General features: G+C 37.9%; 2 protein-coding genes across 2 annotated transcripts; both read right to left on the bottom strand.

Annotated features, from left to right (window-relative positions):
* Positions 1-2,931: 2,931 nt before the first annotated feature.
* On the bottom strand, positions 2,932-3,918 carry LOC138836190 (olfactory receptor 52I2-like). Its single transcript, XM_070034688.1, has one exon. It carries the CDS (start codon positions 3,874-3,876, stop codon positions 2,932-2,934), a length of 945 nt encoding a protein of 314 aa, XP_069890789.1. The 5' UTR covers positions 3,877-3,918.
* A 9,413-nt stretch (positions 3,919-13,331) lies between these two features.
* Positions 13,332-14,306, bottom strand: LOC138836571 (olfactory receptor 52I2-like). The gene has a single exon (XM_070035349.1). It carries the CDS (start codon positions 14,304-14,306, stop codon positions 13,332-13,334), a length of 975 nt encoding a protein of 324 aa, XP_069891450.1.
* Positions 14,307-15,428: the final 1,122 nt, after the last annotated feature.

Here is a 15,428-nt window from a genome sequence, read left to right as displayed (position 1 = left end):
CTGTACTAGAATTCTGAAATAGAAAATATTCTTGATAAGTAAACAAACAGCAGAAAGTATAGATGCTGAATTATTAAGGAGCAGAACAATTTGGCAGAGATATATTAATGCTAATTTATACAGGACTACAGTTTAAATAGTACCTAGAACTAATGTTACAGAATTCAAATATATTTTTTAGTACATACACCATGTCAGATGAGTTGTATTTTTCCACTTCTTATTGACTTTTCACTATCCTATACTATTTAATGTTATTTCTACCATCAGTAGAAAGCAACTGTTAAGACTTAAGATATATCAACTGTCAGCATGGTAACTCTTTTCATTTTGAATTCTAGCACTAATAGGAAATCATCTTATTAAGATTGCAAAATGTATCAGAATCAAATATATGTCTTTTACTTGAGGTCCTTTCCTTAAAACTTTATATGAAGATTACTCCATTTAAGACATTCTGAAAGGGTAAATTAAAAACTAGAGAACCTAGAGTTGCATTTCATCTTCTTTATTTTGTTATCTATTGACTTTTCATACAACCACACACCCCGAGTTGTGCTCACAAGAAGAATCTGTTTGATTTGAGTAGATGGTCTTCAAGGTATAGTATTTATGCAGTGATTATACCACTCAATTGTGCTGCCACTGCATAAAGTGCTACTTATTTACATTGCTCATTTTAACGGGACAAATGAGTAGCTGGGCCTTTAAGGTCTGTCACTTTTCAGAAGTTTTTAGGACATTAATTATATTAACACCACAGTCTGCCATCAGTAATAAACCTAAAATATTTTTCTGGACCAGAAGCATTCAGTTGGAAAAAACTCCTTTGCAAATGCATCAGTATTTTACTAACATTCGGAGTCAAAGATAGGGTTTTAATATTCACAGTAGTCTGATAAAAGTTTAGATAAGCATTAAGAAACAGAGGTTATACCTGACTTGTGTCTTCATTTTTAAAAATTCTGTTAAATTCTTTTACGTTTATCCATAGGATTTATATTTATTTCATTCCTTTTACCTTACTGAAAAGTGTCTGCAGCTGTTTTGATGCATGTTGTTCGCCAAAAGCCTCATATTACTTGGGTTTTTCTTAAAATAGGTGCATTGGTGCTTATTCAGTTTAAAAACTATCTGTACTGCCTCTGATGTTAAGATTTTATGTATACCATAAGGAAGGTAGCTCTGACTATATTTTCCTAATAATATAGGGCTATTTTTGTAGTATGAGAAAAATAAAGAATCTGTTGTATTAAATCTCTCTGTCTTCATATTGTGTGTTAGGATTGAGCTACAGAGAGTAGATGAACTCATGTTGACTTAGCTCCTGTTACAGATAGGTGATCATCTTTACACTTAAGTCCAACTAGCTTAACAATAAAGGATGAGCCATGTGCCAGTGGTTTGGACCTATAATCCTACCAACTCAAGGAGGCTCATGATTTTGAGCCAGCTCAGACAAATCCTGGAGGCTCCTCTCCATATAGCCAGCAAAAAGCAAGAAGTGAAGCTATGTCTCAAGTGGTAGAACTTCAGCCATAAAGCAAAAAGGTTCACTTGGAGCATAAGGTCCTGAGTTGAAACAAAACGGGGGAAAAGGGAGCATGAGTCAAAACATAAAAGAAGTGTCTTACAGAACTAAGTAACATGGATATACCTTGGTATCCAAAGTGAATTGGAACCACAGGACCAAAGAAACCTTAAAAACTAGAGATAAAAGGCTTAATCTAGGTTTCTGTCTTCATATTCATCTAATAAGCTTTATATCGTCTCAGATAAACCAAAAGCCATTTTTTCTGGAAAAAGGAGTCTGGTCCAGGTTGAATCATATGTCCAAAGGACAGTGGATTCACTCATGAGCCAGAGAGCAGACTCATATACTGACAGTTTCTATTAAATCTCATGACCAGAGTACTCCATAGGAAATCAGGTAGATAATACTGGGCACAGTAGCTCAAGTGTATAGTCTGGCTACCCAGGAGGTGGGGACTAAGGGGCCAGCCCAGGTGGAAAATTCAAGAGACTCCATCTCAACCAATAGCTGGATGCAGTGCACATGCCTGATACCCCAGCAACATGACTGGGGACAGTGTCATGTACTTCTGTCATGCCCAGCAACAAGTAGGATTGCAGCCCAAGCCAGACTAGCCATAAAGACCCTACCTCAAAAATTGCTATTACAAAAAAAAGAAGCTGGAGGTGTGGCTCAAATGATGAGTACCTGCCTAGACACACTAGACAATGAATTCAATCCTTTGTACTACCCCTCCTCAAAAATCAGGAGAGATTGAGGTGGGAAAGAAAATATTTAAAGAGCATGCAGGGATATCAATGCTAGAAATGTGGGTGAGAAGATAAACGAAAATCCTAAGTATTCACAACCCAGATTCTTACATACAAAATAAAGCCATTATAAATAATGTTAGAATATCTAATACATCCCATATATGTTCACATTTCTGCTAAAAAGTGAAGTTTATTCAAGGATACTCTTACGGTTTCACCTCAGAGTTTCTTACTTCACTACTAAGTAAGCCATTCCAGTTCTGTAGGCCTATAAGCTTTTTTTGTTTGGTCAGAAAGCTAAAAATAAATACATAAATAAATAGTGGCTGGAAAGTTGGCTCAGTGGTAGAGTGCTTGCCTCGCATGCATGAGGCCTTGGGTTCGATTCCTCAGCCCCACATAACCAGATAAAAGCCGGAAGTGGCGCTGTGGCTCAAGTGGTAGGGCCCTAGCCTTGAGCTGAAGAGCTGACAGCACCCAAGCCCAGAGTTCAGCCCCATGACTGACAAAATAAATATATATACATATATATGTATATATATATACATATATATGTATATATGTATATATATACATATATATGTATATATATATATATGTATACACACACACACACATATATATAAATGGACAGGTTTGTTGTGTTCATGAACACCGACTAGAGAGATTAAAGAAGATATACAACATCAATCTCCACATTCTCTCCTGTATTTTTTTGGTCCTAATACCATAAATGATGGGGTTTAAAGTGGGTGGGATGATCAGGTACAAGTCTGCTAACAAAACGTGTATGTGCAAAGGCACTGTGTCTTGCCCTAGCCAAGCAACATAGACAGATGACATCCCAGGGAGATAAAACAGGGCCATGACCCCTACATGGGAACTACATGTGCTTAATGCCTTCCACTGAGCATGTGAAGAAAGACCACATACTGCCCTGAGAATCAAGACATAGGAAACAGCAATGAAAGCCAAATCAGAACCTGCGATAAGAAAAGAAGCAATCAAACTATAGAGACTACTTGGCATGGGGTCTGCACAGGCTAACTTAGCCACAGCCATGTGTTCACAGTAGGAATGGGGAACCACATTGGAGCCACAGAAAGGAAGATGAGTCAGCATCCAAATCAAAGGAGTCATGGTCATAATAGCTCGAATGATGATGGCCACACACATTCCCAGCATCATTTTAGGTGTGAGAATCCTACTATAGTGTAGGGGCTTGCAGATAGCCACATAGCGGTCAAAAGCCATGGCCAGCAGCAGTCCTGTCTCCACAGCTGTGGCCGCATGGACAAAAAACAACTGAGTAAAACAAGCATGAAAGCTGATGGAGCTGTCTCCTGAGCAGAAGATGCTCACCATCTTGGGTACCACAGAGGAGGCCATAACGATGTCCACAGCAGCCAGAACACACAGGAAGCAATACATGGGCTCTTGGAGAGTAGAATCCATGCAGATCACAGTCATGATGAGGCTGTTTCCTAACAGGGCTGTGGTGTACATAGCACTCAGGAAGATAGCCAGCCAAAGATATGAAGATTGCAAACCTGGAATGCCCACAAGGATGAAGGCAGCCGGGGACTCCATTGTGTGGTTGTAGGTTGGCCCAAGTATCACCGGTGACACTGTTTTCCTAAATTTAAGTGCAAAATGAGTAAAAGAAAAAAAATCAGGAATTCTGTTAGATATATATGTTTCTATCATGTTAGTAAATCCTGATGTAAATCCCAGCTTGGTTGATTCCTTTGGTCAAAAAATGGTATCTAATTAGGCCATCCTGCTTCATTTTCCATCCTTCTCAAGATTCATTGCCTTAGTTATTTCAAGTCATACTTCAAAGATTATTAGTTCTTGGGTTTCCTTCTTTGGAAAGTCTGTGTGCTGTCTCTTCTCTTCCATGTTCAGGTGAAGCTAGGCACCTCTCTTTTGAGTTTTCATACAAGATCCCATGTTGGCAGTTCTAATACTGTAGTTCCACTTTTATTGTATGCACCTAAGTATGTATCACTTGTTTGTGGCCTCATCGTAAGTGACTATGGAGAAGCAGCCCTCTAAAAAAAGGTATGTGCCCACATTCTACTAAACAGTTAACCCATGAGTGTAAAGAATTTGTCTCTTATCACTTTGTTCAGTTACTCTTAATAATTGATGGATTAAATAATGAAATTCTTGAGTCCGAACATGTCAAACCTCTACACAAGACAGGTTGATATCGTTTAAATGAGATCATCACATAGCAATCTTATAGGACATGTGAGATATAAGGACAGGTCTTCCCGGTTATGACTCCCAAAAGCTGAAACACCTACAATCAATCCTTGGGAAATAGCTATAGATAATTAAAATAAAGGTATTTTTTACTTCAATTGGCCAGTTTTAACAAGACAAAAGAAGCTCCCTCTCTGCACAGCTAGACACGGTGCTTAACTTCACCACTTGACAACTGTTTATTGCTACCTTTGCACTACATTTCCCTTGTTTGGCTGTTGCTATGCCATAGAATGTGTAATCAAATGACTTTATGGAGTAAACCTGAAAAATGGCATCTGCAAGAAGTCTCAGGCTATTTGTGTGTGCGCTTTCTCTCATCCTTTCCCCTTTAGATAAAGTGCTTTGTTTCCATTATTCACTTTGTGATGGGGCACATGTACATTCCTCAGCTTTCTGAGAACACTCTTTACAAGAACTACTTCTACACTGGATAATATCAGTCTTCTTTTAGGAATCCTGAAACTCTCGTAGAATACAGCACGAGCCAGGCACCTACCTACTCAGGAGACTGAGATCTGAAAACCACAATTCAAAGCCAGCCTGAGCAGGAAAACTCATGAGACTCTTATCTCCAATTAACCACCAAGAAGCCAGACGTGGAATTATGACTCAAGCAGTAGAGTGCTAGCCTTGAGGGGGAAAAAAATCTTAGTGACAGTGCCCAGGCCCTGAGTTTAAGCCCTAAGACTGGCACAAAAAGAAAGAAAAAGGAATATGTATGCACAAAAGTCCTACAAACTTCTATTGCTCCACACAAGATGTTTGTTTCAGCAAAACAAATGTGCTAAAATTCATTTCTACTAATATCATACCCCCTAGGCTGAAAGCCCTCTTCTTGTCACTTGACATTTTGTCTTAGCCCAATTGTCTAAATTCTTCTAACCCACTTGATTCACTAGTAAGATATGTTAGATGTTTTGAAATTTAAATAAGAAAGCATGTGAGATTGTGTAGCATAGATCTCAAATAAATGTAGCAAATAAATAAGACTACTTTCCCTATTTCCATACAGTTGCACCAAATGGCATACTCAAATAGGCAAATGTGATTAGAAGCAAAATTGAAAATTAAAGACCAACACAACCTGAATTGCATGAAGTTGTCGTTTTGTTTTTCCATAATCTACCCTGGTAGTTGTCTCTCCCTGTGGCTAGACACAACAAGGATCTTATGCTGAGTTCCTTTATGGGAAATTCTCAAGCTTTCTTTCTTTCTTTGCTCTTTTAGCTTGTTCTGCTTTCGTTGTCACCTTGTGAAAAGGTCTCTTTTCCATGAACCTACAATCCATCCCTAATAAGAAAGTCTAAGAGAGATTCACATCTGTATTGCCAAGCAAAACCATTGCCAAAGTGAAACCGGACTAAGTAAGGATGGAGTGGCGGTAAGTAGTATAGTCCTTTATCATCTAGGCTAAATGGATACTTCTTACTATGATCAGATCATTCCACTCCCTACGGAAATGTACATAGAGCTTGGTCCCAGACCTGGACACCAGTGTGAGCCAGACCTTAGTAAGTTTCCTTATCTCCTTCCTCAAACCCTCATTGCCCTCATATTGCATCTCTCCTGGTCTCAGGCCAATGGATCACCACATATATGACTTGGGCTGTCTTAACAGGAGTCATATATAACCCAAGAACTATTTTCTTCTGTTTTCAGGCAGCATGTAATAAATAGTATGAATCGAACCTCAAAACTAGCCTGACGTCAGCTATCATTTTTTGTGTCTCTCCTCAGGAAAGGGTTTCCAGCTGAGTTGTCATAAGCTTATCTTGGGTACTACCTCCACTCAGCCTTCTTTAATTTCTCTTCATAGGCCTGGAACATCCCAGAACACTGGAATGGATCAGATTAATAAAATTTAGGATCTCATGTGCTACAGTAAACATTTTCTCGGTTAGCCAAGCACTAGTAAACATTCGCCCCATTCTCAATCCTAACCATGTAGCGTACATACATTTTTGCCTTGTAAGCTCGCCTGCTGAATAGCCAAAAACAGGGTACCCAGGTATCTGTGTTACCCTCAAAAGAAAGCCTCAGGAGTTTTCTGAACAACCAGAATGGCTTAAATCTAATTCCAAGCCATGAACTCTACTGAAATGAAGAAACAAACAAAAAACCCCACAAACTTTCATAATAATAAATGCTACCTCATGATGTAGGCTGGGTGAAGTAGTAAGGTCCATGTCCCAGGTCATATAAACCATGCTTTGGGTAGCCACAGGACAATTTCAGTAATAGATCAAGAGAATCTAGAAAAGCTTTCGGAGTAAGCATAGAGTTTCAAAGATTGGGATATCTCTAAGACTGCAATACGTGTTTTGGATGCAACAGTTTCAGAGTTGACCATCACTTCCTGAAGTCGGGGAAAGTCCAAAGATCCAGAAAGCTTTCTGCCACGTTCACCTCTGATCCAAGATCTTCACCTGACTGCCCTGCAATAACCTTATGAGGGAAATCTCAGCTTATGCCCTGCTTGGTCCTTCCTCTCACCAGCCACACCAACCTCACCTCACCATACTTTTATGATCTTCACAATGTATCTTTTCTTTCCTTTCATTTATCTTTCTTCTTGATCAGCATTGCTAGGGATTTCCATGTGCTTATTCTTTTCAAAGAACAGGATGTTTTATATGCCCCTTTGTTCCTTTAAAAATTTATTCCACCCATCATTGCTCTGCAATTTTCTTGCTAAGAACAACAGTGATCTCCATCAAAGATATGTGGCCAGTCAGGTGACTTACTTTAATTTTACTGCCTGATCCCTCATGTTTTTGTTAACTCTTCAATTGACGTATAACACACATCCTGTAAGATGCAGAAATCTACCATGCACATAATAAATGTCACTCTGTGAATGTACACCCATACTACCTCATTACCTTGTTCAAAATTCAGATGTGGTAGCTTCCTGCTTGATAAAGTTCACTCTTTTCAGAAGGGTATGACTCAGCTTTCCTAAGATACATGTCTATCCCTGCCCCCACCTTGCTTTTACTCCTGCACACTCATATGACTCCTAGATTATAAATCGATGGAAACTGGCACTAGACAAACCACCTAATATCTACACTAAATCACAGGACTTGTGAGGACTTTTCATTAAATATTTACAAAAGGAGGGCTAGATAATTTTAACTCATCTTCAAGGTGAAAGTACTACTGTATAACTGATTTGAATGGAACCTTTCTGCTTATGACAACCTATCCAAACAATCAGTCCTGTTGTCTGGTCTTGTCTCGTAGCTCCTCATGGTCCCTATAAAGTGTTTTCCCACAATGTCTAGGTTGGACTTACCTCTTTTGGATGCTTTCGAGTGAAGTAGTCCCATGATTCTGTGCCCTCTCCCATCTCCTCCAACCTCCCATCGTTTCTAGAAGAGCCTCTTGGTATTAGCTGTACACTCCAGAATTGGACAAACCTTAATAATTAGATGGAGGACTTGAGTCCTCCTTTCTCTGATAATCTTAGCCCCAAAACTCCCATCAGTCTAACCCCTGACTTTTCTTCTAAGACAGTTATCCACATCCTTGGAGTTTTCTCTAGTCAACTGTCTCTGATTATCTCATGCCTGGTAAGCCACATTTTTTTTACTCAAAACAGGAAAAATGTTTAGAGGACTTTGGGGAAGAACAGTGAGAGCCCCAGGAAAGAAAAGAAAATAACGATGTAGAGTTCTGGTGAACAGTATTCTTTTCAAAGACCTCCCAATGGGAGCTCTCCTTCCCCACTAGACGCTTGATCATCCAACCTTTTCCCTAGAGACCTCAATTCTCTTGTCTTCTTCCCACCATCCAAACACCATAACTCCTCTAGAGACTAGTTTTTCTTTGTTCTCTGTTTCTGGTTCTTTCCAGTCTTCGTTTATTCAAGTCCCCAGAGGATACCTAAATGTTATAATACAGAATACATCCTGAAAAGAAATATAAAATGCCCCAAACAATATATTTGTAAATATCTGCTCTATTCCAGACAGACGTTTTTTCAAAGATTTTTCTCATTTAATTTTCACAGTCCTCTAAATAACTGCCATCATTATAGCTACACTTTCTAGACACAGGTGAAGTACAGATAAGGCCACAAAGTTTATAAGCCAAAATCAAGATCACAAGTCTAGAAACCCTAGTCCTTTTTTTTCCTTTTTTGTACATCCAGTACTGTAGCAAGGTGCTTCTGTGAAAATGACTGTCAATAAACATCTCTTTGAGACCATGATTTCAGTCCTTTGATTGTACGTACCCTAAAGTAGGATTGCTACATCATAGAATCATCCTACCAGGACAGATCAGAGGGACCCAACCCTCTCTCTCTGAGGGTATTTGGTTAGAGTTTAGGCATGTATTATAGATGTTTGCTAATGAAGAACATTAAGTTAATTTTAAATCTTTGTTACAAGCATCCCTTAAGATTTATTCTTTTCCTGTCAATGACAGAAACTTTTATGTACAAGCACTTTGGCTATTTGATTGAGAGCCATCAGATCCTTCCCTCATGACTGATTACAGTGATATCTGCCTGAGAGAGGAACTTGCATACTGCACAGAAAATGGAAACTGAATAGAGCTTCTATTGTTGTCTTCCAAGTTCCCAAATCTGATAGGATGGCAAACAACTTTGCTATAGCTCCTAAAAACCCATGAGTTTGGTTTGTTCTTGATTTTCTAAGTATTGGAAGTTCGTTATTTGTATGTTTGGTTCATATCTTTCCAGTTTTTTATGCAGGCATCTATTACTGGAAAACTTCCTTCACTATACTACTTTTGCTGCATACCTAATATCTGTAACTCTATCATTTTCATTAACTAGAAATTTTCTCATTTTTCTTTTAATTTCTTGTATTACTTATTAGTCATTTAGAACACTGTTCAATTTCCCTATTTGTAAACTTGTCATTCTTGATATTGATGATTTGTCATTTTATTCCAACATGGTCTGAGAGATATAGGATATTATTTAAATTTTTTAATTAATTGAGACTTAATTGGTAGCCTAAAATATTTACCATAGAGAATATTTCATGTACTGATGAGAAGACTGTGTATGTAGCTGTTGGAAATGAAATATTTAGTAAATATTTGGTCCTTTTGCACTGTTGCATGGCTTAATTCAAATGTTTCTTTGTTGAGTGTCTGTTTTATGTCCATTGATGAAACTAAGTATAAAGGCCTCCCAACTATTATTAAATTAGTCTATCCCTCTCATGATGTTTAATAATATTTTCTTTGTAAAATTAGATGATCCCCTGTTGGCTGTGTATGTTTATGATTCTCATATATTCTTACTGAATTAACTCTTCATCAATATTTATTGATATTTATCAATATTCTATTTCTTTTCATAAGTTTAAATTTTTCTTTATCTGTTATAAATATAGCCACTCCAGCTCAGTTTTATATTCTATTTGTGCAATATGTATATTTTCTAACCTTTTAGTTTTACTCTGTACATCTTTATTAGTGAGATGAGTTTCATGCTGGCAGCAAATAGTTGGATCTTTTGTATCCATTCAAAACTTGATTGGTGAGTTTAATTTATGTACATTCAAGCTTATTATTTATTTAATATTTTTAGTGCCTTTAAATAGTTGTACAAAGGAGTTTTCATTAAACAAAGAGGTTATGAATACAGCATGTCTTGATCAATGTCACCCCTTTCTCTATTAAGGTTATTATTGATGAGTATACATTTCTTTCTATCATCTTTTAATTATATCTACATAATTTGTATTCTATCTTATCTCTTCTATGATTTGTTTTTGTGACTTGTTACTTTTCTATATCAATTTCCTTCCATTTTCCCTTTCATGTATTTGTAATTCTAGTGAGTATTATATGGTCATATCTGGGTTTAAATGATGGTAGGTATCATACTTACATTTCTAGTGGAAATCTCTCATATATTCTTTAGAAGGTTCTGTGTTCCCTCAATTTCTGATTATCTGGAAAAGACTTTTATCATTCAGGTTCAAATGATAATTTTGCTGCTTATAGTATTACTAGTTGGAAGCTTTCACAGTTGTTGTCATTTCCTTTTATTTCAGTATTTAGAATATGTCTTCTCATTTTTCTTCTGGCTTCTGAGGTTTCTGCTGAGAAATCTGCTATAAGTCTGGTGGATCTTCCTGTACATTATTTGATACATTTCTCTTGCTGATTTTTTGATTCATCTGTATTTTTTTTTTGCATTTTACTATGACATGCCTCAGTGATGATCTATTTTTATTGAATCTAGCTAGTGCTCTGTGAGACTTTTGGATATTAATGCCCATTTCTCTTATAAGATTTGGTAAGTTTCAGCCATTAGTTTATGAAATAGGTTTTCAAAGTTTTTTCCCCTTTATCTCCAGAAATTCTCACTATGCGTATATGGGGTTTCTTCACTGCATGCTGTAAGCCACATAGGTATGCCTTATTCTTTTAAAGTATTTTTTGTTTGTTTTGTTTCTTTATTTAGATGTGTTAATTTTTTGGAGTGTTCTTCAAGTAACACTTGACCACATCTGCTGCGGGAGCTCTCTACTGTATATTTTTGTTTCATTGATTTTTTTATAATTAAATGATTTTTTATTTTTCTTATTATTTCTATTTCTTTGAAGACTTTTTCAAATCTCATATTGTTTATTTCTTTTTATTGTTTATTTGCATTTTCTTGCCTTTTACTAAATCACCATTTTATTTTTTAGCCATTTCATAAGTCCCTTTCAAATTGATATTTATTTTTGAAGAAGGTGTAAGCCTTTGAATACTTTGCTGCTTCTTTTGCATTCCCATTGACATCTATGCATCATGGATGACATTTGTTCTGTCCAATCTTATGAAGTGAAATTGTGAAGTTGAAGGATATGATGAGCCTTTCCCTGATCCTCTAGGACAATATTGAATACTGCTTAGAACTTTCTTCACCAACTACAATCACAAGATTGTAAATTCATTAGAAGACCTTCCATAAAGCCCAGAAATAATATGCATTGGTAATGAAAATAAACTAGAGTCAGAGAAATAGTCTCTCCAAACAACCTAGAAAAATAGCTTTTCTTGGTGTGGGTCTGGTTTTTCCTTCCAAGTTCTAGATGAGAAAGTAGCAAGCAAGTCGGCTTTCGGTGTATCAGACTTGAAACCCTAGCTATTCAGAAGACTGAGATCAGAGAATTACAGTTCAAAGCCAGCCTGGACAGAAAAGTCTGACAGGCTCCATCTCCAATTAAGCAGCAAAAATCTAGAGTGGAAGTATGGCTCAAGGGATAAAGTGTATTAGCCATGAACAAGCAAGCACAATCTGTACAATGAAGGAAATGAAATGGAGGAAAGAAAAAGAGAGAGAGAAAGAAAGAAAATGGAAAGAAGGGAGGGAGGAAGTGAAAGAGGGAAGAAGGAAGGAAGGAAGGAAAGAAGGAAGGAAGGAAAGAAGGAAGGAAGGAAGGAAGAAAGGAAGGAAGGAAGGAAGGAAAGAAAGAAAGACAGAAGGAAAGAAGAAAGGAAGAAAGGAAGGAAACCAGGCAGATAAGTGTGAAGTGGAGGATTAACAAAGAGCCAAAGGACTGGTCTCTAAAACAAAGGATCTGCAAAGGAGGATATTCTTAGGAGAGGATCACAAAGGCTCAATAGCTATGTGCATACGATCATATAAAATAAAGTTTATCAGAATGAACTCCAAGATATGGAAACAAGAGTTTTTTAATTTTGTTTTTGTCTTTGTTCTTTATCTTTTGTCACTGTTTTTGTTTTGGGAAGTTTCTATACCTTTTGTCTTGTATGTAAGTTTATTTGTTTGGGGGAGGGTCAGGGAGCACACAGAAATGGTGGACAATGGATAAACAAATGCAGCAGTGATACTCCCTACACACTAGGTTGATAATTGATATATACAATTTGTGGGGAGGTCAGAAATAAAAACTGGGAGAAAACAAGGGAAGAGGTAAAACTGTTCAAAAAGAAATGTACTCATTACTTGACTTATGTAGCTGTAACCTCTCTGTATATCACCTTTACAATAACAATAAAAGAAAAGAGAGAGCAGTTTAGACCTTTGAAAATGGTTATCCAGGCAACATAAAATTACAAGCACCCACAGCAACAGCTCACAATGTAACATTTTCCTCTTCCTAATTGTCATGTATGCCAAGTACAGTCACACCATGCCATAACTCTAAACCTGATGGGTGAGTATGTTATCCTGATGTGACAATACTCAAGATTATATAGGTGGTCTATATCAGTCCTTCCAAAGATAATCAGAGGGAGAATTGTGAGCCCAGGAAAAGGGTCCAACAACTGTTACTTTAATGGTGGACAAAGGAAATCCAAAACAAAGGAAAGCAGACAACTCTGAGAAGTTGGAAGAGGATGAATAACAGATTCTTACAAAGGGCCTCCATAAAGTAATGAAGCCCTATTGAGATGCCCATAGAATTTCTGACTAATACAACAGTAGGAGGGTAAATTTGGGTTGTACTAAGACACAATAAACAATCATTTATGGGGGAAAAGTATTTGGAAGGATACATATATACATACCATATATATATATATATATATATATATATACATATATATATATATGCAAAAGGAAGAAAACAAACATTTCCGAAGCTAACTTCTTTGCCCAAACATATTTACATTGAATGAAACCATTTAAAACAATTTCATAAAGTGCTTTAATAAAACCAGAATAATCCCATTCATATAAACTTTACAGTTCCATCTTAGAATTTCCCTAGATCTGGGAAACAAATGCTCCTCCACAGACTATAAAACATCTGAACATTTTAGGCTCATAATACTTTATTGGAGTGGTCAAGGAGGCAGTGCATTACGAAACTCCATATTCTCTCCCTTATTTGTTTGGTCCTGATACCATAAATGATGGGATTTAAGGTGGGTGGGATGATCAGGTACAAATCAGCTAACAATACTTGGGTGTGCAAGGGCACTATGCCCTGCCCTAACCAGGCTACATAAATGGACACCATTCCAGGCAGATAGTATAGAGCCATGACTACCACATGGGACCCACAAGTGCTTAATGCTTTCCGCTGAGCATTCTTTGAGGAAAGACCAAATACTGTCCTGAGAATCAAGACATAAGAGGTAGTAATGAAGGCCACATCAAAGCCCACAATAATGGAAGAACAAATCAAACTGTAGAGACTGCTGGGCATGAGGTCACCACACGCTAACTTAGCCACAGCCATGTGTTCACAGTAGGAATGGGGAACCACATTGGAGCCACAGAAAGGAAGATGAATCAACATCCAAATCAAAGGAGTGATGGCTAAGCCAGCTCTAATGATGATGGTCACACACATTCGAAGCATCATTTTAGGTGTGAGAATCCTACTGTAGTGTAGGGGCTTGCAGATGGCCACATAGCGGTCAAAAGCCATGGCCACCAGCAGTCCTGTCTCCACAACTGTGGTTGCATGGACAAAATACATCTGAGTGACACAACCATGAAAACTGATGGAGCTGTCTCCTGAGCAGAAGATGCTCACCATCTTGGGTACCACAGAGGAAGCCATAACAATGTCCACAGCAGCCAGAACACACAGGAAGCAATACATGGGCTCTTGGAGAGTAGAATCCATGCAGATCACAGTCATGATGAGGCTGTTTCCTAACAGGGCTATGGTGTACATAGCACTCAGGAAGATAGCCAGCCAAAGATAGGAAGACTGCAAACCTGGAATGCCCACAAGCATGAAGGTGGCTGGGGACTCCATTGTGTTGTTGTAAGCTGGCCCCAGCATCATCAATGGCATTGCTTTCTTACTACTGCACAAAGAAATGAAAGAATATGATGCAGTTCTAGAAGCTATGTTCAAACCTTTCATTTTAGTAGCCCTAAATGTGTTTTCAGTTTGGTAATATTTCAAGTCCACGAAATAAATCTGGTGAAGTTATCCTGTTCATTCTTCCATCTCATTAACTTACTAATTTCTAGTCATAATTCAAGGGTTCTTGTGTTTTATTTCTCTCTCTCTTTCTTTTTTTTTTTTTTTTTTTTGGTCAGTCGTGGGGCTTGAACTCTGGGCCTGGGCGCTGTCCCTCAGCTCTTCAGCTCAAGGCGAGCGCTCTACCACTTGAGCTACAGCGCCATTTCCCGTTTTCTGGTCGTTTATTGGAGATAGGAGTCTCACGGTCTTTCCTGCCCGGGCTGGCTTTGAACCGCGATCCTCAGATCTCAGCCTCCTGAGTAGCTAGGATTACAGGCGTGAGCCACCAGCGCCCGGCTCTCTCTCTCTTTCTTTCCCTCTCTTTCCCTTCCTCCTTCTCTCCTTCCCTTCTTCTCTCTCATCTCTGCTGCCTCTTTCTCTCTTTCACACACACACACACACACACACACACACACACACACACACACACACACACACACACACACACCATCCCCTTTGGTCAAGTTATGTCCCCATCTTCTCATTTTTCATGAAATTTTCCACATTGAGCTACGAGAGACCTATGTGGACAATTCCAGTATTCTATCCATGACTTTACTGTGTGCACTAAACTGTGATCCTTTTCTCAAGGACTTATACCAAATATTCCTTAGCTGTGCAGCCCAAGTTTATTCAAAGGTAAATATGTGTTGGGTGCCCGTGGCTCATGTCTTCAGACCCAGGCTATTCTTAATACTCTGTTTCTAGTTAACCATGAAAAAACCTGGACTGGTGGTGTCGCTCAAAAGGTAAAGCCCTAGTCTTAAGCAAGAAAACAAAGTGCAGCACAATGCTTGACTTCAAGCCCAAGTGAAAAAGTAATATATTACTTCATTGAAATGAAGAACTTCAACAAAATCAGTAATATGAGGAAACAATTTTAATTTCTTTTTTTTCTTTTTTTATTGTGAAAATACCATACAGAGAAGTTACAAT

Source organism: Dipodomys merriami, unplaced genomic scaffold (genome assembly GCF_024711535.1).
Source record: "Dipodomys merriami isolate MVZ:Mamm:240054 unplaced genomic scaffold, mDipMer1.0.p SCAF_25, whole genome shotgun sequence".
NCBI classification, from domain to species: Eukaryota; Metazoa; Chordata; class Mammalia; order Rodentia; family Heteromyidae; genus Dipodomys; species Dipodomys merriami.
The sequence above is the reverse complement of the archived record's forward strand: the minus strand, read 5'-3'. Positions and strand labels throughout refer to the sequence as shown.

Bases quoted from the DNA above. Each gene is read 5' to 3' on its own strand.
- LOC138836190 (XM_070034688.1), bottom strand. From the start codon at position 3,876: ATGGAGTCCCCGGCTGCCTTCATCCTTGTGGGCATTCCAGGTTTGCAA.
- LOC138836571 (XM_070035349.1), bottom strand. From the start codon at position 14,306: ATGCTGGGGCCAGCTTACAACAACACAATGGAGTCCCCAGCCACCTTC.